At 40.2% G+C, this 25,913-nt stretch overlaps 1 protein-coding gene and 1 pseudogene across 4 annotated transcripts in view; both read left to right on the forward strand.

Moving 5' to 3' along the window:
- The first annotated feature begins 619 nt into the window (after positions 1-619).
- Positions 620-738, forward strand: LOC120363855 (5S ribosomal RNA; annotated as a pseudogene).
- A 3,554-nt stretch (positions 739-4,292) lies between these two features.
- Positions 4,293-25,913, forward strand: part of ANAPC4 (anaphase promoting complex subunit 4) — a 41,337-nt gene continuing 19,716 nt past the window's right edge. For 2 of the 4 annotated variants that reach the window (XM_039468362.2, XM_039468363.2), the window contains exons 1-16: positions 4,294-4,410; positions 4,484-4,622; positions 7,440-7,545; positions 10,047-10,179; positions 15,603-15,677; positions 15,820-15,846; positions 15,937-15,981; positions 16,900-16,984; positions 17,681-17,785; positions 19,093-19,176; positions 20,558-20,644; positions 21,064-21,128; positions 21,427-21,469; positions 21,582-21,658; positions 23,427-23,527; positions 23,611-23,662. In XM_039468362.2, coding sequence (XP_039324296.1) covers positions 4,494-4,622; positions 7,440-7,545; positions 10,047-10,179; positions 15,603-15,677; positions 15,820-15,846; positions 15,937-15,981; positions 16,900-16,984; positions 17,681-17,785; positions 19,093-19,176; positions 20,558-20,644; positions 21,064-21,128; positions 21,427-21,469; positions 21,582-21,658; positions 23,427-23,527; positions 23,611-23,662 — 1,214 coding nt within the window. In that variant the 5' untranslated portion in view covers positions 4,294-4,410; positions 4,484-4,493. Of the gene's footprint in view, positions 4,623-7,439; positions 7,546-10,046; positions 10,180-15,602; positions 15,678-15,819; positions 15,847-15,936; positions 15,982-16,899; positions 16,985-17,680; positions 17,786-19,038; positions 19,177-20,557; positions 20,645-21,063; positions 21,129-21,426; positions 21,470-21,581; positions 21,659-23,426; positions 23,528-23,610; positions 23,663-25,913 lie in introns of all 4 variants that reach the window. The other 2 variants (XM_074395962.1, XM_074395963.1) reach the window with 2 other exon arrangements.

The raw sequence follows: 25,913 nt of genomic DNA on the forward strand, positions 1-25,913 counted from the left end.
TCAGCCCAAACATTCTATGTGCTTAAAGAAGACAGAAGAAAACAAAGGTTGCTGCCTGTTAACTTTACAGTTAATACATGAGCCAGGTAAATCAAGGAAAATAAAAGTATCTCTTAACCTACCACCCAGAGATACCACCCAGAGATAACCACTATTACAACTTCCCTGTCTACCCTTCCAAAGATAGGTTCTTGCATAAACAGGTATACAGACACATGCTAAAATTTCCCTCACGAAAATGGAATTTTAAGTACATACTGTTTTGTGATTCACGCTTTTTTGTAAGTATATTGTGAACATTGATTTATGTCTGTGTAGTATTTTTCAGGATCAATATATTTTTTTTAAATTTATGATGGGACATCTAGGTTGTCTGCATTTTTTTCACTTTTGTTAATAACCTTGTAATGAACATGCTTAAGTATTTATTTCTCCTGCCTTTACCTCCTTAAAAAGGACTGATGCCTGGTCCCTGAGCCTTCTTCCCTTTTCCTCTTTACTCTGTGTCACAAATGCACAAATGAGCCAATTTGACAAAGCAGTATTTTCCTAAGGATGGGGGAGGCAAACGGAGTAGGTAAAGCAAAAATCTTTATGGGGCAAAGAGAAAAGTTTGGAAGTCTACAGCCATACCACCCTGAACATGCCTGAGCTCGTCTGATCTTGAAAGCTAAGCAGGGTCGGGCCTGGTTAGTACTTGGTTGGGAGACCACCTGGGAATACTGGGTGCTGTAGGTTTTATTTTAAATAAATAAATAAATAAATAAATAAAAATAAAAGACTGGAAACACTGTGTTAATATTTCTTGTCTACAGCTACTTTGGATCATTTCTAGGAATGATCCCTGCCACCACTGCCTACCAACACACATGAGGGGGCTATAGCAAGCTTGTCTAACCCGCAGCCTGCAGCCCAGGGCGGCTTTGAATGCAGCTCAACACAAATTCGTAAACTTTCTTAAAACATTAGGAGATTTTTTAAGTGATTTTTTTTAAAGCTCATCAGCTGTCATTACTGTTAGTGTATTTTACGTGTGGCCCAAGACAATTCTAATGTGGGAAGCCAAAAGGTTGGATGCCCCTGGTCTATAGCAGCATGTAACTCTGCCGTTTCCTGCCCCCATTTGGAACTCCACACCTGTGCTGTTTTGTTTGCTGTAAGGCTTAGGAAATTCATATTCTGTGAAGACTTCATGTGCAGGTGGTTATACTCTGTCCTTTGCAGTACAGTGTTTATGCCTCTGGGAACAGCCATTTTCATGAGTCGTATGGGTGTTTGTATTCAGGTAAGTTCCAGGAAAATGGACATTCAATTTCCATAAGAATGTAAAGTGCATAGATACTGGACCCCCACCAGATGGTCCGTTATAACTGCCCCAAAACAACACCTGAAAATGCATTTTGTGAAAAAACAAAGGCAAGTGTGTTTTCACCTTAGAAATGTTGATTCTGGAAGAGTTGGAGTGACATGCTAAGTTGTTTGTGGCAAAGACAAGGGTTGCAAAGGCTCTGAGAGGAAGTCAAGGGTTAAGAACAGTGCCTGGCACAAATTAGTTACTTGACACTGAATGAATTAATCTCCCTCCATCATCTACTTCCCAGGGGGTAGATCCAGTCAGAGGTCAAGAAGAGGGGGCTTGTTGGAAGTTAAAGGTCCTGCAGTGCAGGGCTGAGGGCCCCACATGGTCGTGATATGTCCCTTATGCTGTGCTGAGGCGCAGGATCCAACAAATAAAGAGACAGAACACAGAAGTACAAGGAAAACGCAGCTGGGCTCGGGGGGCCACGCCACCCATAAGTGGAGTCAGGTGAGGCCCCGAATGTCCAGAAGCATCAGTATTGTGTATAGGTTAGGAGGCACGGCAGTGAGTGAAGTCATCTTTAAGGATAGTGATAGGGTCGTGAGCAATAAAACAAGGGGTCCATCCTCATTAGGTCACCTAGGCTAGGAGGTGGACAGTGTGCAGCATGGTGTCCACCCCGATTAGGTCACTGAGGCATGGAGGTGGGCCGTGCGCAGTGAAGAGGGTGCAGTGTGCAATACCTCTATCTACGGGTAAGCTACTTCTAAGAAGATTTATAGGAGTATGCTTGAAGTCACATAGCAGGGACAGAGCTGTCAGGGTTACCGCCACCTGTTGGCAGCCTCCAATGAGTTCTATAGGAAGATGCTTTTTGGGCAGCACAGTAACAAGAGCTAAGAGTTCACAGTCACCAAGGTACGATTATCCAGAGGGGTTTTGAGCCCTTGGATGCTCGAGGGATTGCTGTTCTGAGGGCAGCCTTCCACAAGAAGATGCAAGGTCCTACAACTTTTTTATCAGGAGGAGTGGCTCTTGCCCCAAGCCTGCCATACGGTGGGTATCTTTATGATACTGAATGCTGCCACCTGGGCCATGGATTCTTGTCCTGGTATAACTCTTTTCCCTCAAATCATGCTCTGCACTGTCTGCTCCAGACATTCCTCTGACTATAAGCTGCTTATTCCTTAATTCATGCTCTGTACCATGTCTACTCCAGGCATTCCTCTGATTATGAACTAAGATATAGTTTTATATATATATATATATATGGAAATAACTGAGTGGTGAGGTATTCTTTAGGCACTCATTCTATGAACAAATATATGATTATATATAGAGGATTATATAAAGAAATAACTGAGTAGTAACACCATAAACTGAGATATTCTTCAGATCTTAATTATGCCAGGATTTTGCTTAGCTCTCCTTCCTCAGTGCCTATGTGGGGGGTTATCCACACTGAGGTCTCTCTCTCCATTGAACAAGTGAAAGGTAGTGAAAAGTAGTTGGCTTTCTACCATAGGTCTGTGGGAAGTAAAAAAGTTCCTTTTTAAAGTTTCCTTGCTTATTAAAGAATAAGTGTGCTAATAACTCTTTGTTAAGCCCTATCCTATGTAGTTGTTAGACATGCCATGCTTGCAGGCAAGCAGTATATTCTATGTTCTTGTACTCTAACCAAGATATCTGTGCTGAACCAGGCATATCCCAGCTCTTCATTGCTTTTACCTGTTTAGAAAAGTTTTAAGTTGTTAGCCAATCGGGTTTTAGTTTAGATTGTGAGGTCTGGCTCCTGCTAATGAAGATCAGGCACAGCAGTAAGGATGACCCCAAATGCAGAAGGGATAAATTTGTATGTTTTCCTTTGTTCATTGTATTCTCGTGGCATGATGGCTAGTGAGAGTACTCTTCCTGCAGTCCAGGAAGTAAAAATTGTGTTGCTGAAAAATCCTTTGTCTCAGTGCTAATTTTTCTTTGCAGCACCGAACATCTATTTCCAACAGATTTTAGGAACCCTAGGATGACATTGTCACATTCTCTCAGGGAGGTCATAGCTGTGGGAACTGTGAACATGTTGACTCATTTAAATGTGTCCTACATAAAGCAACATCAGATGAGTTCTGATTTACAAGACTGCCACGCGGGCCTGTGGGCCTTCTGGGCAAAGCTCATCCCATGCATTCTTGTAGCCCCAGCTCTTCCACATAGTAAATGCCCAAGAAGCTATAGAAGAAATCGTGTGTGAGCCCACAGTCCTCATTCGTTATGATGGGGCTGCAATTACCAATAAGTTGTGAGAGTTAAAAGGGACGAAGAGTCACAGTATGATTTGCCTGTTAGCGAGGTTTTAGGGCAGGCCCCTCTTCCCTCTTCAAATTGGAATCACCCAGAGTTTTAGTAAATACTGGGCCCATCCAGAGTTAATTCTCTTTTAATTGGTTTGGGGTGCTGCTTGGACAGGGGAACTTTTAAAATTCTATACTGAGCCACCAGGACTGACATGAGAACTACTTGTTTGGAGTCTGTCAGAGGAGGCTCCAGCTGATCAGAACCTAAAGTTCATATTGTTTTTCATCTCCCCATTGTCGCTGAAGCCTTCCCCCTACACCTCTACTGTCCCTTCGAACACAGCAGCGAATTTCTGGGAAAACTGGGAAGGTATGTAAGCATGCCCACACGCGGGCACACAGGCATTACCAAAATATCCGGGTGCGGCCTTCCATGGCCCAGCGCCGAGCGTTCCCACCTGCAGCTGCGTCCACCGCTCTGCCTCTCTCTACGCTCCCGGGAGGACTACCTGCTCCGCCCACGTGCCCCACCCTCCCTCACGCCCCGCCCCTCGCCGTTCCCTTCCCCGCCCACGTACCCCACCCTCCCCCTCGCCCCGCCCCTCGCTGCTCCCTGCCCCGCCCACGCGCCTTGTCCCCGTCCGCCAGGCCCGGTGCCCGCCCCGCCCCGCCTTCTCCTCTCGCGAGGCAGTCAGGAGCCGGAAGTGCCTGGAGCGCGCGGCAGCGGCAGGGCGGGGCGGTCTGGAGGCTGCGGCGCGCTGCCGGCAGAGGGAGGGGAGAGGCCGCTGGGGCCCTGTTGGTCGCCGGTGGGGACTCTTGCAGGTACCGCCGCGGTCCGGGCTCCTGGAGGAGGGCCGGGAGCTCCTGCTGGCGTCTGACTGGGGTGTCCTTGCAGGGCCGTCCCCATGTTGCGTTTTCCGACCTGTTTCCCGTCCTTCCGGGTGGTGGGAGAGAAGCAGCTCCCGCAGGAGATTATTTTCCTGGTCTGGTCTCCCAAGCGGGATCTCATTGCTTTGGCCAACACAGCGGGCGAGGTAAGTGAGCCGGTGGAGCCCGCCTGGGCTGGGTCTGCCCGCTGGGGGCCCAAAAACACCGAGCCTGTTCATTCGGGCCACAGGCGGCTGGAGCCTCAGTTTCCCCTTCTGCAGACATGGCGGGCCACCTGCTATCCCTTCCCTGCCTCCTAGGACGGCAGTAAACTTTAAGTAATATGCGAAAGGTGGTGTCTTTGCCATTTTCGGTACTTTAATGGCTAAAGTAACAGTTTTCACACAGCTTAACACCGTCAGGCAATCCTGCATCCCCAAGTCTTCTTCACTCATCGCTTTGTTAGTTAAATGAACTTTTTAAAAAGCCCACGATGTGCCACCCATGAGCTAGACACAGTGGTAGATTCAGGGCCTGCCCTAAGTTTGCTTACAGTTTTAATAGCAGAAGGAAGAGTTATTTTCGAATTTAGCTGCAAGACTGTATGCATGTAGCTGACCCAGAATATATATTTAAGAATCTGTAGTCTCTTGTCCACGTTTTATACTACGGGTTGGATAACCAACTTCCACTAAAAAAATACCTTTAAATTGGACAAGGAAAGGATGCATCATCGGATTCCAGACAGAACGTGCATGGGTTTTGTCAGCATTTCTAGTTCACATTAAACTTCATTAAGTATAAACCTGTTGTACCCAACTTTCTGCTGAGAATTATTACTTGCCAGCCATTTTGTAAGGAAACCTTCACCTGTGCATCTTTCCACCTCTGGCTTGAACCTTTTCTGGCCAGGTGAGAGTTGTGTAAAGTTAAGTTTGGAAGCTAGGTGGTAAGGAAATCTTAGCAACCTGTGGACTGCTGCACCATGTTATCTACCGTGACCCAGTCGCCAGAGTACTGATGTCTAATTTTTCGGGGCCCTCCATGAAATCTAGTCTCCCTCCTCTGCCTGGATGCTTTGAAACTCTGCCGTGGCTCTAGAGAACAGCAGGTGGTACAGCCACAGGAGTAGGAGGGAAGGTAGAAAGGAGGCACATCTGTGCGATCAGAAGGGTAGGCATGATAGGGGGCACTGTTTTTTACATCCATTTCCCAGTGAAGGAAGAAGCAAGGGAATTTTCTGTGGGTGAAGATGGAGAAGAAAATATTGCAAGCTTGAGGAGAAAGAAGAGGTCTGAAAACGCTAGCCGAGGCAGGTGGACTTGGGAAACCTAAATAGTAGGATTGTCAGTCAGTGTTAAGAGCACCACAAGATCGGTGTTCTTATTGGAGAGACACTGGTTGAATGAGATTATGTCTCCGTTCTGTTTGGCTGTGTGGGTGCACACAGGGTGCACACAGTTGGGTTTAACCAGGATTGTTGTTTAGCAAGAGAAAGATGAAAGAGTTGAAGTTATGTGCAAGGGGAGCGATTGTGTTGATGAACTTTGGGTTTAAACCTGGTTAAGGAGGTAAGTGAGGGCAGGTGTAGGGAGAGGAACAGTGACTAGGGGGTAGAATCAACAGACTGTATATTCCCGTGAGGTCAAAGAATTGGAGTTGAGTGTTGCAGACATGAGCTGGAAGAGGGGTGGTGGATGGAAGGTGGGAAATCTGAAATGGAGATTTTGGTGGCCCTGCAGTTGTTGGTAATGACCAGGCTGGGGGTGTGACCCCGGGAGTGGCTGACTGCAGTAGAAGATATGATCACTGGAGGTGAGGTAGTTGACAGCTGAAAAGCCAGAACATATAGCTCTTGAAATCACCAAAAATGAGGATGAGTGTGCTGTTAGAAAGCCTGAGCGAGCCAGGTGTGCAGATCTTCAAGGAATGAGGGGAATGGCCTCGGGGTCTGTAGAGGACTGCAGTTAAGGGGAGAGTGGGTGGTATGGTCTGACTGCATGTGATTCAAAGTTAGGAGATTTTCAAGAAGAGAAGAAATGGCATTGAGCATCAAGGAAGACACCTGCTTCATCTCCTAGCCCAAGAGGAGCAGTACAGGGTCTGTGGGATACAAAATGGTCACCACCTAGGAAGGCTGCAGGGAAGCCATGTCCTCTGGTGAGAGGCACATTTCCGATAAAAGTATGAAGGTTTAAATTTCATGATGATATCTGACCATGAGCTGCAGAAAGCACAGAGGAAGGGTTTCAGAAGTAAGGAATGGCAGAAATGGTTTCAGAAAAGAGAGGGTCAAGTCTGAGAGATGATGTATGTTACCAGGAGTGAAGGGTGCTGTGAGGTAAGGCAGGGCATGGTGGTGAAGCCGAGTGTGTAGTCGGTGGAGATCGGAAGGGGTCTTCTAGGAGCATGTGCAGTTGTGAGGCCTTTTCTTCCTTACTGTCAATGCATTGTATGGAAGCTGCAACAGGATCAGTCTTAGAGCTCTTGGGCAACATTTTGACCTTCCAAGGTGGGAATTTACTGGTGTGGAAATGGAGATTTAGAATGCTTAAGTGATTTGTCTAAGATCCATGGCTAGTGAGTGACACAACTGAAATTAGATGCCACATGGTCTAATTCCAAGCTTAGTATTATTTGACTATATTACAGCTAGCTACCTTTTTAGTGATGTTTATGTTCTTTTATTTCTTTTTTGGTTGTCATATTGGACAGCCTTCTTCTTTCTAAAAGGTAAGTTTCCCGTTGACATAAAAGGTGGGAAGGTGTATTAGGTACTGGGTTAAATTAGACCTTGTTTCACCCATTTATTTTAAAATACTTTGTGTTCCTCTCAGACACTGTTGTCTTTTTCTGTTTTTCTGATAGCTAACTATACTTGAGAGAGAGTAATTTTTAAAAAGTTTTTAGTAGAGATCTAGGTGTATTTTATTTTTGGAAATGGATTTTTAAAATTTCCTGCCATTATATCTGCTTTGTCTTAGGTGTTACTTCATCGACTTGCAAGTTTTCATCGAGTTTGGAGTTTTCCACCAAATGAAAATACAGGAAAGGAAGTGACCTGTCTGGCGTGGAGACCAGATGGCAAACGTAATGATAATATTACAAAAATATGTTTTTATTTTCACAAGAGTGTTCTGTAAAGAAAGCCTGTTTTCAGGAAGGATTTATTGTTCTTAGTATACATTAGAATTATAAATACCAGTTAGGGGCCTTTTTTTAAAAACATGCCTTAAAATATTGTTACAGAACTCAGATTAATTCCGCTGTCTTGTTTCTTGGCAAAGACATCTCTTAAATAAAATCTGGTTTCTTGGCAAAGATAACTCTGAAGTGAAATCTGATGGAATGTACAAAATATTTTGGTTTTGTTCTTTCTGCTGTCATCTTGGCCTGTGTTGTTTGGCCCAGGCAGCACCTGCCACTCTCCAGTCAGTCAGTTCGAGGCCACCATGGCCTTTTTCTTTAACAATGGATATTAGCACGAAATGTGTGGCTCGTATTCCCTTGGTGCATGTATGTTTGCCTCCCCAGGGGGACTGTGAGCTTTGACTCCATACCTTCCATTTCTATGTGATCTTTCTTCTGGTCCCCTCCTATGTTATAGCCTTTTATGGCTCTGGTGACAGAACTTTCCTCTTCCATGTGATATTTTTACAATGACCGTCCTTATTGGAACTGTTGTACACATATAATCAATGAAGTAAAATGCTGTAAATCCTACAGCTTCAAGTTCATCTGCATCATGGGTATTTTAAGAAAAAAGTGAATTGTTTTTGTAAAATATGTGTTCTTTGCTTAATTTTTCTGTAGATAAATATAAAGTACTTAAACATTTTATTGGTGCTTTAAGAAAAATGCATTGTTTTTGTAAAATATTTGTTCCTTGTTGCCTTTTTTTCTATTCTTTTCTTTTTTTTTTTTTTGAGACAGGGTCTCACTCTGTCACCCAGGCTGGAGTGCAGTACGGTGGTGTGAACTCGGTTCACTGCAACCTCTGCCTCCCGAGTTCAAGCAGTAACAGTGACTACAGGCGTGCACCATCATACCCGGTTAATTTGTGTATTTTTTGGTAGAGACAGGGTTTCACTGTTTTGGCCAGGTTAGTCTCTAACTCCTGGCCTCAATGATTCGCCTGCCTACTAGAGTATGGGGATTACAGGTATGAACCTCTGCACCTGGCCCTCATTGCTTTATTTTTGTTTATAGATAAATATAAATATGTACTTAAAAATTCCCTGAAAGCAAATCACTTAGAGATGACAATTATTTCTGTTTTGGTGAACATCTTTTCCAACATTTCCTGATAAAGTATATACTTGTAGAGATCTATATATATATAGTTTTATCAAAAAAAAAGGTCATTTGGTACATGCCAATTTGTTGCTTAGCTTTTTCTTTTTTTTCCCCCCACTCACTTTTCCCCATGTCAGTATGGATAGATTTACCACATTAATGTTAAATGACTGCAAACTAACCCATTATATTTGTATATATTGTAATTTACCAAACCTGTTCCCCCTTGGTGGATATTTAGATGGTTTTCAGTTTTTGGCTTTTATAAGCAATGCTGTATAAACATTCTAAACACCAGGAAGAACTTTGCCAGTAGCTCCCTTAGATTAACTACCAAAATGGAATTTTCAGAAATGTTTTAAAAATTCTATGCTCATTCTGTAGTCATTTTGCTTGGAGCATATGTAGAATATGGGTAAGTTTAGAGGACTTTTGTAAGTAAAGTTTTGAGATCGTGTACTAAATAATTCAAAAACGTGGAATCTCATAGATAAATCATTTAAGTCAATGTGCATTAAAATATATTTAGTTGTATTCATTTTTTAAAATCTCATGTTTTCGGATAGTAAAATATGTTTTTTATTAGATAATGATCATTTCAAGTTTGTTTTAAATTGTTTTTAAGAAGGAAGGCTGGGATTGGTTCACATCTGGCAGAGTTGTGTGTGATGGTGATATGCAGTGAAACTCATTGCCCTCTTTTTGGAAATTCTTAAATTCTTAAATTATACATGTTAGGAAGAAATAATGACTTGTGTAGAGAAACCATACTAGAAAATTTAGCCACATTCAAAGGAAGATTTGTCTGTGTTCAATGGCCTCGTTTACCACCATGGTTTAGAAACATAAAAGAGGAATACAAAGCCTTCTAAGAACAAAGCAGATGGAATCGCTGTTTACCTTTTAGACATGTGTTAGGATGTAATTGTTTATCTGTTGAAGCCTCTTCTGTATTTTCTGCTTAATTGTTTATTTTTTGAAGCCTCTTCTGTGTTTTCTGCTTGACAACAGGGTTTTAGTCTGGAATCTTTAATGTGTAAGATGTTAAGTGTGATATATGAAAAAGTAGTAGATCGCCTGTAAAGTTTGAGCACTTGAAAATAAGCTTAGATAATAACAACTACAATATATGCAAATATCTCTTTTTTCAGGTTTTAAAATATTGAAGGATGTTTAGGTCCAAAATGGCCATGATTAAGATGCACGTAAAAGTGAAACTGGGCAATGGGTGAGATACCCATTTATTGTTCTGAAATGTTACGCTAATTTATTCTGATTGCTTTTTCTTGTTTTAGTTTTGGCCTTTGCTCTTGCTGATACCAAGAAAATTGTTTTGTGTGATGTAGAAAAACCTGAGAGCTTACATTCTTTTTCTGTGGAGGCGCCAGTTTCCTGTATGCATTGGATGGAAGTGACTGTAGAAAGCAGGTAATTCAAAAAACTTACATAGTCATAGGATATTCATGAGATTTTTATTGTTTAAAATGGAAACTTGGGAGTATCTGAGTATTGTGTGTATGTGCATTGCATTTAAATTTTGGTTTAACTTTAGCAAGATGAAATTTTTTAATGGTTTCCTAGATTTCTTTTCCTTCTGATAAACATCTGTAGGCATACTTCAGATATTGTGGGCTTTGTTCCAGACCACTGCAATAAAGTGAACATTGCGATAAAAGCAAGTCATTTGAATTTCTTGGTTTCTCAGTGCATGTAAAAGTTAAGTTTCTAGTATGCTATAGTACATTTAAGTGTGCAGTAACGTCTAAAAAAAAGTATGTACCTTAATTAAAATGTACTTTATTACTATTACTAAAAAATGCAAATGCTCATCTGAACTTTTAGTAAACTGTCATCTCACTGAAAGTGGAGGGTCTTGCCTTGGTGTTGATGGCTGCTGACTGATCAGGGTGGTGGCAGCCGAAGGTTAAGGTGGCTGTGGCAATTTCTTAACATCAACAGCAGTGGAATTTGTTGCATCAATTGACTCTTTCTTTTATGAAAGATTTCTCTATGGCATGAGATGCTGTTTGATAGCATTTTACCCAAGGTAGAACTTCTTTCAAAATTGGAGTCAGCTCTCTCCAACTCGGTTGCTGCTTTATCAACCAAGTTTAGGAATATTCTAAATCCTTTGTCATTTCAACATTGCTCTTAGCGTGTTTACCAGGACTAAATTTCATCTTAACAAACCACTTTCTTTGTTCATCCCTAAGAAGCAACTCCTTATCCAGTCAGGTTTTGTCATGAGATTGCAGCAATTCAGGCCCACCTTCAGACTCAATGTCTAATTCTAGTTCTCTTGCTGTTTCCAGCACATCTGCAGTCATTTCGTCCAGTGAAGTCTTTTTTTTTTTTTTTTTTTTTTTTTGAGACGGAGTTTTCGCTCTTGTTACCCAGGCTGGAGTGCAATGGCGCGATCTCGGCTCACCGCAACCTCCGCCTCCTGGGCTCAGGCAATTCTCCTGCCTCAGCCTCCTGAGTAGCTGGGATTACAGGCACGCGCCACCACGCCCAGCTAGTTTTTTGTATTTTTAGTAGAGACGGGGTTTCACCATGTTGACCAGGATGGTCTCGATCTCTTGGCCTTGTGATCCACCCACCTCGGCCTCCCAAAGTGCTGGGATTACAGGCTTGAGCCACCGCGCCCAGCCTGAAGTCTTGAATCCCTCAAAGTCATCCATGGAAGTTGGAATCAGCTTCTTCCAAACTCCTATTAATGTTGATGTTTTGCATGAATTATGAATGTTCTTAATGGCATCCAGAATGATGAATCCTTTCTGGAAGGATCTCAATTTTCTTTGCCCAGATCCATCAGAGGGATCACTGTCCATGGCAGCTCTAGCTTTATGAAATGTTTTTCTGAAATAATAAGACTTGAAAGGTGGCTAGGCACGGCGGCTCATGCCTATGATCCCAGCACTTTGGAAGGGAGATCCCAAAGTGGGATCTGCCCAAGGTGAGCAGATCACTTGAGCCCAGGAGTTCAATACTGGCCTGGGCAACATGGTGAAACCCTTTCTTAAATATTAGCCAGATGTGGTAGCTGTAGTCCCAGCTACTCAGGAGGCTGAGGTGGGAGGATCACCTAACCCTGAGAAGGTTGAGGCCACAGTCAGCTGTAACTGGACCACTGCACTCCAGCCTGGGTGACAGAGTGACCTGTCTCAAAAAAAAAAAAAAAAAGATTTGACAGTTGAAATTACTGCTTGACCCATGTAATGCAGAATGGATTTTTGTGTTAACAGGCATGAAAACAACATCTTGTATATTTCTGTCAGAGCTCTTGGGTGACCAGTCATGAATGAGCAGTAATATTTTGAAAGGAATCTTTTTTTCAAAGCAAGTAGGCCTCAGCAGTGGATTAAAACATTTAGTGAACTATGCTGTAAACAGATACGCTGTCATCTAGGCTTTCTTGTTCCATTTACAGAACACAGATGGGATAGATTTAGCATAATTCTCAAGGGCCATAGGATTTCAGAATGGTAAATGAGTTTTGGATTCAACTTAAAGTTACCAGCTATGTTAACCCCTAATAAGAGAATCAGCTTATCTTTTGAAGCTTTGAAGCCAGGCATTGACTCCTCTCTGGCTATGAAAGTACTAGATGGTGCTATATTTGACTGGCTTATATATATACATAATCGTCCATGGCATCTTCTTCCAATAAAAGGCTGTTTCTTCTCCATTGAAAATCTGTTGTTTAGTGTAACCACCTTCATCAGTGATTTAGCTGGATCTTGTTGCAGCTTCCTCTCAGCACTTTCATAGAATAGAATTGAAGAGAGTTGGGGCCTTAACTCTGGCTTAGTCTTTGGCTTAATAATGTTGTGGCTGGTTTGATTGTCTGTCCAGATCAGTAAAACTTTCTCCATTTCAGCAATAAGGCTATTTCACGTTCTGATTATTTGTGTAATCACTGGAGCAGCACTTTTAATTTCCTTTAAGAACTTTTCCATTGCATTCACAACTTGGCAGACTGGCAAAAGAAGCCTAGCTTTTGGCCTATTCTTGGCTTTTGACATGCCTTCCTCACTAAGCCTAATCACTTCTAGCTTCTGATTTAAAGTGAGACAGTTGAACACTTAGAGATCATTGTAGGGATATTAACTGGCCTGGTTTCAATATTGCTGTGTTTCAAGGAGTAGGGAGGCCTGAGCAAAGGAAGTGGGGAAGCCAGTCAGTAGAGCAGTCAGAACACACACATTTATCAATGAAGCTCACCATTTAAAAAAAAGTTTATTTTTATTTAATTAATTAATTAATTTTGAGATGGAGTTTTGCTCTTGTCTAGGCTGGAGTGCAATGGTGGGATCTTAGCCCACTGCAACCTCCCCCTCCTGGATTCAAGAGATTCTCCTGCTTCAGCCTCCCGAGTAGCTGGGATTACAGACGTGTGCCACCACACCCAGCTAATTTTGTGTTTTTAGTAGAGATGGGGTTTCTCCATGTTGGTCAGGCTGGTCTCGAACTCCCGACCTCAGGTGATCTGCCCACTTTGGCATCCCGAAGTGCTGGGATTAGAGGCATGAGCCACTGCACCTGGCCTTATTTATTTTTTGAGACAGTTTCATTCTGTCACCCAGGCCAGAGTGCAGTGCAGTGGTGCAGTCTCGGCTCACTGCTGCCTCTGCCTACAGGGTTCAAGTGATTCTCCTTCCTCAGCCTCCCAAGTAGCTGGAATTATAGGTGTGCACCACCACGCCTGGCTAATTTTTATATTTTTAGTAGAGACAGGGATTCACCATGTTGGCCAGGCTAATCTTGAACTCCTCAAGTGATTCGCCCACCTCAGCTTCCCAAAGCTGGGATTACAGGCATGAGCCGCCACACCAGCCAAAGCTCACCATTTTGTATGGCCATGGTTTGTGGCACTATCAAAACATTTACAATGGTAACATCAAAGATAACTGATCTCAAATCACTTTAACAGATACTATAAAAGTGAAAAAGTTTGAAATATTGCAAATATTTCAAAATGTGTCACTGAGGCACGATGTGAGCACATGGTTTCTGGAAAAAGGACTCCAGTAGACTTGCTTGGCTGATAGACTTGCTTGACACAAACTTTTGTGAAAAATGCGGTATCTTGGAAGCAGGATAGAGGGAAGCACAGTGGAAGGAGATATGCCTGTATTTTCTTACTGGAGTGGGAATACCGAATAGCTAAGACTTTTCTCTTCTTTCTAGTCATTTCATACTCCTAAAATAGTTGCTGAGACAAAAAAACAAAGCTCCAGACGAGATAAATGGTGAAATGGAGAACAATCTCCATTTGCCAATCAGTAATTTTAAAATTATATTAATTAATACATTGATTTCCATTTCACCATTTAAATCACCTGGAACTTTGTGTTGTGTCTCGGTAAATATTCTTAGCGTATGAAAAGTGCTAAGTTGGACATTCTGTTCTGATGCTGGACAGGTTTTTTTTCTTTGTCCATGGTCCTGATACTTTCCTTGTTTCATAAAAACAATTCTGCCTTGGTCTGAATAGTTAAGTAATACACCAGGGTTGCAGTGAAGAAGGCTGGAGGAAGCAGTGGGTTTGGCTAGTACTGAAAACAAAAATTGTTTTTCTTTTTTGGGGAAATAGACTTTTTTCCATTAGCTTTTCCTTTCTAATTAAGTTACACTAAATTAATATCAAATGGATTTGTAAATTCTGGATATTAGTTGACAGTTTTCCTAAGGGAGGCTGAAAGAAATGGATGACAGGGGTTTGGCCTGGGGTTTTAAATTCACTGTAGATAAACCAGAGTGACAAATCCATCATCAGATCATGAAGGATTACAAATGGTTATGTGAATCTGTAGAAGGTTAGAGGATCAGAGCGTACCATGTAATTCCTATTCCAGCCCAGTTATCTGCTATGTGTATTCCCAATATGCTTTCTACTAACAGTTTAGAAATGTTATGTGGAGATTCCAAGGTCTCACGAGGACAGCTACTTTTTGTTAGGGTAGGAAAAAATACTTGTTAAATCACCACGTTTTACTTGCTCACTCATTTATTTCCAACCTTATTTGGAGTTAGAATTGAGAAGGAAAAGGGAGTAAATAAAACTACTTCGAAAGGCATGGCGTAGTCTCATATACCTTTGGATTATCAAATCCTCAAGTGTATGTAAGTCGTAGGACCAATAATTAAATCATACAGTAGGCTGCGCACAGTGGTTCCTGCCTACGATTCTGCACTTTGGGAGGCTGAGGCAGGAGGATTGCCTGAGACCAGGAGTTTCAGACCAACCTGGGCAACATAGTGAGATCCCCATCTTTACAAGAAAAGAAACTGAAAAATATTAGCTGGACGTGGTGACTTGCACCTATAGTCCCAGCTACTCAGGAGATGGAGGCAGGAGGATGGCCTAAGCCCAGAAAATGGAGGCTGCAGTGAACCATGATCACACCACTGCACTCTGGTCTGGGTGACAGAGTGAGACCCTGTCTCAAAAAACAAAAAGATAGGGTAATTGCATTGTTCTTTAAAATTACTCTTAGTAATATGTTTAGTGTGAGTTCTTAAATGAGAGTTAAGAAATCATAAATTCTCAATGTCTGAGTACGTATGAATGCATTTCATATGCTAAGAAAAGTGTTTATTAATATTCATTTCTCTAAAAGTAAAGTGTGCGAGATTTTTTTTTTCCCCTAAAATAACAAAGAAATTCCTGCTTTTCAATTTCTCATTTGGGACTGTTATACTGACTACAGCTGTATATTATTTGTGTCATCTACTTACTTGATAATGTTGTAAAACTCTGGGTATCTTTTTTAAAAATCAGCATTTTTAATGGTAAGAGAAGTAAAATCTTTGGTGTTTTTATAATGCTTTTATTCTTTCCTTTTTAGTGTTCTCACATCATTTTATAATGCTGAGGATGAATCAAATCTTCTCTTACCTAAACTACCTACACTACCAAAAAAGTAAGTATCACTGGTTTCTTTGAAATTAATCTTGCACGTTTCTCTTTCTTCTGCTTTTAGCACTGGAACAATTTTCAGATACATTTTAAAAAATGTATTTTTGCTGCGTGTATTTTTGATCCTAATCTCTGTTTCCTTCTAGCTATAGCAACACCTCAAAAATATTTAGGTAAGATATGCTTTTTTTGTTTTGTTTTCAAGTTAGATAGTCTGTTATCATTTGAAAGACAATTAAAAGATGACTCTTTTTATATTTTAGTGAAGAAAATTCTGATGAAATTATTAAGCTTTTGGGAGACGTCAGGTAAGTCTTACAGATATCTTAAAGAAGTCTAACTTCTTAAAGTTATTTCATAATTGAGGCAGTTTTCAGTAGCTTCAGGAGCAAATCCTTTATTTGCCATTTTATTTCATTTTTGTTTTTGAGACGAGGTTTCACTCTTGTCACTCAGGCTAGAGTGCAATGGTGTGATCTTGGCTCACTACAACCTCCACTTCCTGGGCTAAAGCGATTCTCCTGCCTCAGCCTCCTGAGTAGCTGGGATTACAGGTGCATGCCAGCATGCCCAGCTAATTTTTTTGTTTTTAGTAGAGAAAGGATTTCACCATGTTGGCTAGGCTGGTCTCAAACTTCCGACTTCAGGTGATCCACCTGCCTCCGCCTCCCAAAGTCTGGGATTACAGGCATGAGCCACTGCACCCAGCCTCACTGTTGATGATAATACCTTCAAACAATATATAGACCTTAATATCTATTATTGTTTTTATTGTATGGCCTTTCATTTTATCAAGTTTTGATAATTATATGATGTACATGTTTATTTTAATAAGACATAAACTAGAGTTTCTAAAATGTAAGTATTCATGTTCTTTAAGCCCATTTAGTATATTCAGCATCATAGCCATGATAAAACTGATGGCACTTTGTATTAGTTGGTAAAAGGATTGTTTTGTTATTGAGAATGCATAAATATAGTTGTTATTAAAATAATCTTATAGTAAGCTGATTTTTTTAGGCTAGAGGAAATTTGTTCTTTGAAAAAAGAAATAAGCCTGATCTGATTAATATTGAGTGTTAGTGGATTTAATGTTTCACTTCCCTCTGCAGGGGAGCTTCGGCATGTAGATTATATGAAAACAGTAACAGTTGATATGTTGGTTTAAGAATGCAGTCATCTGTGTTGTTGATTGGTTCTCAGCTTGTTGCATTATTTTTAATTAGGCTTAATATTCTTGTCCTTGGAGGAAGCTCTGGATTTATTGAGCTTTATGCTTATGGAATGTTTAAAATTGCTCGAGTCACAGGGGTAAGTTTTTCTTTAAAATGTTCTATTTCTAAATTGTTTCTCTTAGAACATACTAGATACTTCACTTATGGAAAAAGAATAAAGCACCAGGTTTTTTTTTTCTTCAGTTTAGGTTATTGGAATTATTTGTTCTTAAATGTTCAGAGAATAATTTTCTTACTAAGATAAAATACTTGTATGTCTATAAAGATTGGGAGCTATTTGTGGAATTAGTCAAGTTTTTTTTTTCTTTAACAGAAAAATTAGTGATGCACTTGGTTATGATTTAATGTTTTTCTAGCCTGAGATGTAAAAGAGCTTCAAATGTGATTGGAATGTAAGTCTTCAGAAGCATTCTTAAGGCTAGTACTGAATCCACTGAGTTGCTACGCTCAGTCTTCTCCATAGCTTTTTCGTCTAACTCTTACACTCCCAAAAGGGGTAGAAAATGTTGTAGGCTCTGTGGAGTATTTTGGTTCTCCAGCACTTGATTTGAGACTCTTGATGGGTAGGGGTCAGGAAACCCATGTTTTTGTGGCCTCCTAACTAGAAGAGTCCATGTAGACAGACACCTACCTCATCTGCTACATGTGTGTGGCTGGAGCCTGCAGTATATGTTTGTGCTTTCTGGAGCTTGGAATTTTTGCTTTCTGCATTATAATCAGATTCAACCTAGTAATGATATTAAATACACTAAGGGGTTTGACTGTTTTACAGATTGCTGGTACTTGTCTAGCATTATGTTTATCGAGTGATTTGAAATCATTGTCCGTGGTCACAGAAGTCTCTACGAGTGGTGCTTCAGAAGTTTCATACTTTCAGGTGAGTATTGGAACTCGATAACCGTAAATATGTATTTAATAGGTTTTATAGATATTTATCCACATCTCACTGTATTGTAATGATGATTATAATAATACAAAATAATCTACTTGGAATTTCTAAATCCTGTATATATTGTTATTATAGTGAATGCCATATTATTCTCCCCATACTCCAATATAGTTTTAATAGGAAGTGTTTTGATGGTCTGTTAATGACCATATTAATTGGTTGCTATTCCAGTTCGGCTTTGTACCAAATGTTTGCTTAGGACTCTGTCCCTGATAATAAAGGCTAATATTTACTGATTATTTAATGCGTGCCAACTGAGTGCTTCAGAACAATTCATTTGAATCTTCACAGCATCCTAATAGGCAAATACTGTTATTATCCCCATTTTTTAGGTAAGTGCATGGTTACACAAATACTTCGAAACTTGCTTGATGTCACGGGATTGGAAGGTGTTGCTAGGCAGTCTGGCCCCACAGTCTGTGCTCTTAACTAGCACATTGCGTCTTGTGTAAAACAATCACTTAATATTGGGAAAATACTTCATTGTGTGCTGTTTGCATTGTAGATCGAGGAGACTAATAGGGCTCTCATAGAGTATTTAGATCATAGCCTTGCCGAGAAATCTCAAAATTTTCATCTTAAATGTCCCAGCCACTTAAGTATTTGTGAACCCTCAGAAAAAAGTAGAACAAAAAAGACGCAAGATGCAATGTGTGTGATGCCTTCCGACATTCTCTTTGTATTCAAAGCATCAGAGAACTGTTGACTTACTGTTCACTGTAGTAATGATTGTTCATATTTGCTCATCATCTTAAGGTTATGTGACACTGTGATCACCAGGATTGCACTGGGGTTCTAATAAAATGATTCACTACTACTGCAAAGTTTATAACAGATAATTTTTAATGACACATTTATTACAGTTCATATATCATTGATAGTTATTTTCCCAATATTTATCAGTAGCCTTTAATTCCTTCTATTTCCCTTTAGTTTTTCTATATATTTGCGATTTAAACATTTCTTTGTGACACTGTTGCAAGATAGATTGTATTACATTTATTTTGTCTACACAGAAGGGGTTGATGACCCAGAGAGAGTGATTTGTGTATGTTTATGCATAGGTTAGGAAGTCCTAAGGCTGTGTGCTGTTAGTTTCCAAACCGTTAATGCTCAAAGAGGGCAGAATTCTGACATAGTCTTTGTGATACGTAGTTTAACCTACACTCTTTAAATTACAGGCTTTGCGGCAAGTCCATCTGATGGTGACTCAGCTTACTCTTTTGATTTTACAGCTTGAAACCAATCTGTTGTACTCTTTCTTACCCGAAGTAACTAGGATGGCCAGAAAGTTTACTCACATTTCAGCTCTTTTACAGGTATTTATTTAGAGCTTGTTTTATGTGAATATTTATTGGCTTCTAAAGTTCTGTAAGTAAAAAAACTTCAAAATGTTGTTTTGTAAAGCTGTCTGAAGTAGGGGCATCTAGTCTGATAGATAATCTTATAAAGTCCATTAAAGCAGGAAAAGAACATTTAATTGAGAATCTACTTCCACCACACCCTATTTTCCACCTCCAAAATAAAAGGAAAAAATAGTTTAAATCTTTAAAATACTCTCATAAATAAAATACCATTGGTATTAATAAAGTATTGTAGGAAAAACAGTCTTCACATCAGTTTACATTTGTTCATAATAAACCCACCCCAAATTAGCTCCCAATTCTCTAGGTTGGTGATTTAGGCTAGGCTTAGCCAAGAGGTTTGGGTGACTAGACTTGGTCATGCCAGTGATATGTGTCCCTTGGCTGTGATGGGCTTGTCCCTACTCTACATCCGTCATACTTCAGCAGGCCAGCACAGGCTTGTCCACATGGTGGTGGTAACGGGGCATTGAGGGTGTAAGTGGAAGCATACAAAGACTGTTGAGGCCCTGGAGTCAACAGCGTTATTTCTGCTGCATTCTGTTTGTCAAAGTGAGGCTCGAGGGCTGAAGAAACTAACTCTACATCTGACTGGAGGAGCTACAAAAAATTGTGACCATATTTATTCATTCTATCACAGTCATTAATTTATTTGATAATAAAGGTTTCTAGAGATCAGTATCTTTTTAAGGATCCTGTTTGAAAATTGAATGGAAATTGAATAGTTGACCAAACCAGCATTTTGACAGTTACTGTGCGTAAGACATGTCTTCTATAAAAAGCTTGGGGATATTTGTTTTACCAGATAAAAACTTAAGAATGTTTTATTATGAAATTCTAAGAATCAGTGGAATGTTTCATTGTTAAGTGATGAGCAAGCTATATAGTCTTTTTCTCCATCTCAAGTGAGTTGAAAGAGTGATTGAGGCTGGGCATGGTGGCACACACCTGTATTCCCAGCACTTTGGGAGGCTGAGGTGGGCAGATCACTTGAGGCCAGGAGTTCGAGACCAGCCTGGCCAACATGGTGAAGCCCCGTCTCTACTAAAAATACAAAAATTAGTTCGGCGTGGTGATGCATGCCTGTGATACCAGCTACTCGGGAGGTTGAGGCAGCTTGAACCCGACATGTAGAGGTTGCAGTGAGCTGAGATGGTGCCAGTGCACTCCAGCCAAGACGACAGAGCAAGACTCTGTCTCAATAAATAAATAAATGCAAGTAAAAGAGTGATTGAAAGTAAATTCATTGAGATACTTGATCATAAGCACATATTTAGATAGCAAGTTGGTTTAAATATTTTTTGCCATTTCAATTTTTTTTCTTTTTTGCTAATAGTATATAAATTTGTCACTAACATGTATGTGTGAAGCATGGGAAGAAATACTAATGCAGATGGATTCTCGTCTCACCAAGTTTGTGCAGGTAAAGCAGCTGAAGTTTCTCATGGAGAGGGTTGAGGAATGTGTGATGTATTTACTGTGAGGTACATGAGAAAAATCAGTTGGATTCATACAAGGCTAAGATTGTGATTTCTTTCAAATGGCTCAGTCTAACTTCAAACTGTTTTCCCAGATTTCCAAAAAGGGCTCTTTTCCCATTGGTACAGCTTAGGTGGAGACAGGATTGTGAAGTGGAGCTGGTGGGGCTTGGGCAATAAGGGCAGGTGTTTAGAACAGCTGACTGGCTGTCTTCTAGTCGCTGATGTTCAGATGATCACTTTATGGATTTGATGGAAGTTTAAGGCAAGGAAAGGGAGTCATGTTCCTGTAATTTTGAATAAATATGCTTATAATTTAGTAAATATATATATCACAATTCTTTTCTTTCTTTTCTTTTTTTAGGAAAAGAACACCACGACATCAGTGCAAGATGAGTTCATGCACTTGCTATTATGGGGGAAAGCAAGGTAATAAACTCAGATGAGGTGCTCCTGCTTTGGCTTCTTCTTTAAACAGTAATTATTTATTTGAAAAGTAGTTTATAGTCATATGAATTTTTTATTGATACATAGTACGTAGTATTTTTAATTGATGTATGTTTTACATATTTATGGGGTATATGTGATGTTGCATAGAATTTAATTTTTGTTGAGCCGTTTATTTTGTTTCAAAGTCTTGTTTGTGCTTTGAAATTTAAAAGTTGTAAGTGATGCATTCAGATTTCTAATGGAGAAGTGACTAAAAATACTTTGTCTTTTATTGTAGTGCTGAACTTCAGACTCTCCTGATGAATCAGTTAACAGTAAAGGTGCAGTTAATGTATCTGTGTGTTAAAATGGCTAAGAATACATTCTTAATTTTTTTTGAGTGGCATATAATATCCTAATTGTGTGCTAAATATATTTTCTTCTTTCAATTAGGGCTTAAAAAAGCTTGGCCAGTCTATAGAGTCATCATATTCCAGTATACAAAAATTGGTCATAAGTCACTTACAGAGGTATGAAGATGACGTAGAATCTTTTGGTATTGTATCCACATGTACCTGGCATCGGCCTTCTTTCTGCCGCCCTCTCTTCATCTGGCATTCTCTTTTTAAACCTTTTCTAGCTAAAATTGTTGCATGGCATTTGAGAAGAATCTTCGTGTACTCAAGACTGAAAGAGTCAATAATAATTCTGCTTTATGAAGTAATTCTCCAACATCTTTTCACCAGGCTAGACTCTATCTGGGGTTTTTTCTTAATCACCTAAGCATGAAGTATATTTTGAAATAAGGCATGTATCCCTTTTTTGAGCAGTGAGATTAACATTTTACAGTTTACCAAGAATACTGTATATTTATTTAGTATCTTAGCAAGGTGTTGGTCATTTCAATCTTTAGCTTAAAAAGTTAATGTTGGGTAGCTTTACAGTGGCACAAGAGGAAACAAAAGTTCAGAATCAGTTAGATGGCTGGCCCAAAGTTACTAAGTGTCGGAGCCAAAACTTCATCCTAGATTTTCAAGTCTCGTGCTTTTTCTATCCATAGCTAGTCCATTGAAGCAATTTAAAAGTGGATGCTGAGCGTTTGGTTTATTTTTTTTGTTTTTTGAGATGGAGTCTTGCCCAGGCTGGAGTGCAGTGGTGTGATCTCAGCTCATTGCAACCTCCCCCTCGCAGGTTCAAGCAATTCTCCTGCCTCAGCCTCTCACGTAGCTGGGATTATGGCTAATTTTTGTATTTTTAGTAGAGATGGGGTTTCATCATGTTGGCCAGACTAGTCTCAAGCTCTTGACTGCAAGTGATCCCCTGCCTTGGCCTCCCCAGATGCTGGCTGGGATTACAGGCATGAGCCACTGTGCCTGGTGGTGCTTAGTTTAAATTTTAATAAATTCCTTTCTGCAGAATCCCTGACCGTAACTACGTCACCCTCCCTTGGACCACTGTAGCACCCTCTGGACTAACTGGGCTCTTTCCAGTCCACTGTCCCTTGAATGGATTTTCCCCAGTGGAGCTGAACATATTACTGTCTTACTTAAAAATATCGAATACCTTCCCTTAGAATGGAGACCTTTGTGTAGCCTTTAGCATACCTGCCTCTCTGCCTCACCCACACTGGTGGTCTTTTAGTTTCTCCAGCTTGACATTTTGTCTCCCACCTAGGGCTTTTGTATATTCCTCTTGTTATCTGGAAGGCTCCCACCTTGTTCTTCATGTGCATGCCTCAGCTCTCAGCTCACATTCACTCCTTCAGAGAAGCCTTTCTGAATCCCAGATTAGCTCAGGTTCTTCTGTTATACCTGTACCCCATGTATTTCCTTCAAGGCATGTATGGTAGTTGCAATGGTACACTGTATGACTGTGGTCGTGACTGTCTTCCCTGTGACACTGTCAATGCCATGAGACCCTTTGATTATGTTCACCGTTAACGTCCCCAGTATTTAGCACAGTACCTGACCTAAAGTGGGAACTTCAGAAATATTTATTGAATGTTGACTCTGTAGTAGTTGGGTGAACAAGATGGCCATACGACTACCTTAAAAGGTCAGGAACACAATTTGATCATCTTACAAAATTTGATCTTTTCAGATTTGTTTCTCTCTGGAGTCATCTTGACCAAATGGTTCTGCTGCAGTTTTTAGGAATAGTTTTGAGAAATAATTATTTCTCTTGGAAAGAAAATGAAAATCACTTTGAGTTTTATTTCCAAAAATTTAGAAATATTCAGGCAAGGTAGTTGCTTGATGATCATCATGATACTAATTTATTTCTGCTCTGTTTGGATAGTGGCTCAGAGTCTTTATTATACCATTTGAGTGAATTGAAAGGAATGGCTTCATGGAAGCAAAAGTATGAACCTCTTGGACTAGATGCTGCAGGAATCGAAGGTAGTGATTTAATTTCTCAGTGGAATACATTAAACACATTTTGCTTGTTTGACAAATGACATTTATTTATTTTTTCCCTTTAGATGCCATAACTGCTGTGGGTTCTTTTATACTCAAGGCAAATGAACTTCTTCAGTAAGTGTTGGGAGTACTTGGAATCATTGACCTAATGATATGTCACTTTTGACCTAAATAAGAACCTAGTAAAAACTGTTACAATTCTCTTAAAGTCAGTTTTTAAATTTTTATCCCAATTATGTGTTTATATGATTCTGACAAGCCAATAGCACAGAGAGTTTATAAAGTAAAGCTGTATTTTCCTGTCCTAGTCATCCTCACTCTGGGTTTTCTCTGCAGAGGGAATCATTTTAACTCTTTAACTACTTCAATTTTTAGTTCTTCTATGGGTTACCTCCGTATTTCTAAGTTGTATGACTATGCCACATTTCTTTTGTCGATTTTTAGAAATTATTCTGTTTGTTTTGTTTTTCCTAGACTGTTTGGCTTATTTGTTTTCTTGCATCGTCTGTCTTTTCTGCATCCTTCTGAAGGGTGGTGCAGTATCCCGAGGGTGCCCTGGTCCAGGCCTTTTTTAGCCTCCCACCCGTCTGTGTCAGCCTGCAGCTGAGCTCCAGTTCTCCACACAGGCATTGTCTTCATTGCTTTACTGGGTTAGACCCAGAACTGCCAGGATTGCCTCTGTTTCTTGATTTGTTTAATCATTTTGCTGGAAAATATCCTCCAGTAACTTTCTCAAAAAACAGACATAGAAGGTAAACTTTATCTCCTTTTGTGTTTTTTTCCTCCTGTCCTTACACTTAATTGACAGTTTTGGCTGGGTTTAGGATTCCAGGAGGGTTATTGGTTTTCACATAGAACTACAAAAGCACAGTATTTTGGGCTTTTTGTTGCTGATGGAAGGTCTGGTGCTTCTGATTCTTAGCCCTTTATAGTTTTTTTTTTTTTTTTCTTTTTTGAAAAAGCTGTAAAAGCATTACTCTTTATTCTTGCTATGTTGAAATTTCCTAACAGTGTTTTTAGATGTGGATCTTTTAATTCATTGTGTTAAAATAAGAAAGCCATTTTAACCTGAATTCTCTTGTATTGCATTCTTTTAATAGTTTCCTCCTCCCTCTTTTATTTACTTTATTATTATTCATTTATTTTTTGTGACAGGGTCTCTCTGTGTTGCCCAGGCTGAACTTGAGCTCCTGGGCTCAGGTGATCCTCCTGCCTCAGCCTCCCAAGTAGCTGGGACTACAGACCATTATGCCTTGGTTTCTCTTTCTTTTAAACTAGATATTTGTTCTAGAAATACGTTTGGTCAGATATTAGAATTCATGGTGGACTGATTGCTGTGTCTCTTCTATTTCTCTTCTATTTTTCATATCTTTGTCTTTTTGACTTTCTGAGAGTTTGACTGTTGTCAAATGGATCGTTCATCAGTAGATATTTGTTGAGCACTTAACTATGTCTTAAACGAGTTCTAGACACTGAGGATGTAACAGTAAACTAAACTGAAACAGATATCTGACTTCATGGGTCTTATGTTCTAATGTGATAAGACAGACAATAAACACATGGATAATTAAAACATTTAGCAGGTCAGACAGTGATAAGTAATGTTGAGAAAAACCAAGCAGGAAAGGAGAACGTAGGGCATGATAAGGCAGGGGATTCACCTTCATACAGGTGCTCAGGGAGGCCTCACTGAGAAGGTGAAGTTAGAAGGAGATGGGAGGGAGCAAGCCCTGTCGATGTTCGGGGGCGGAAGGGGCAGCAAGTGTGAAGGCCCTGAGTTTGGAGCACACCTGGCATGTTGCAGGGACAAGGGCTGTGTAGCTGAAGTGGCTCGAATGAGTGTCACATAGGGGTGAATGACAGGTGGTAGAGGATGGCCAGGTTGCATAGAGCCTGTGGGCAGTTGTTAGGACTTTGGCTTTTGCTCTGGATGTAATGAGAAGCCCTTGGGGAGTTAGGAGTAGCGAAGATTTAGGATTCAGAAGGATCCCTCTTGCTCGAGTTGAGAATAGCTTATAGAAAGGCAAGGACAGAAGCCAAGAGAGAAATGATGGTCAGAATCTGAAGTGGTCAGGATCAGGATATGTTTTGAGAGTATGATTAACATTTTCTCAATGCTTATGATAGATGGTGATAATAAGGGAGTCATAGGATAATTATGAATTTAGGGTCTTAGCCCTTGAAATGGTAGAATTGACGTTTACTGAAAGGGGGAACTAACGTGGAGGCAGGTTTTAGGGAGGGGCACTGTGGAGTAAGGTCAAGAGTTTGGTTTGGACATGCTAGATTTTTCTTTAGACTTCTTATTTAGAAATAATTTTATATAAAAATTATAAGAATAATAAAGACAACTCTGGTAATATGC

The sequence above is a fragment of the Saimiri boliviensis genome, chromosome 3, assembly GCF_048565385.1.
Source record: "Saimiri boliviensis isolate mSaiBol1 chromosome 3, mSaiBol1.pri, whole genome shotgun sequence".
NCBI classification, from domain to species: Eukaryota; Metazoa; Chordata; class Mammalia; order Primates; family Cebidae; genus Saimiri; species Saimiri boliviensis.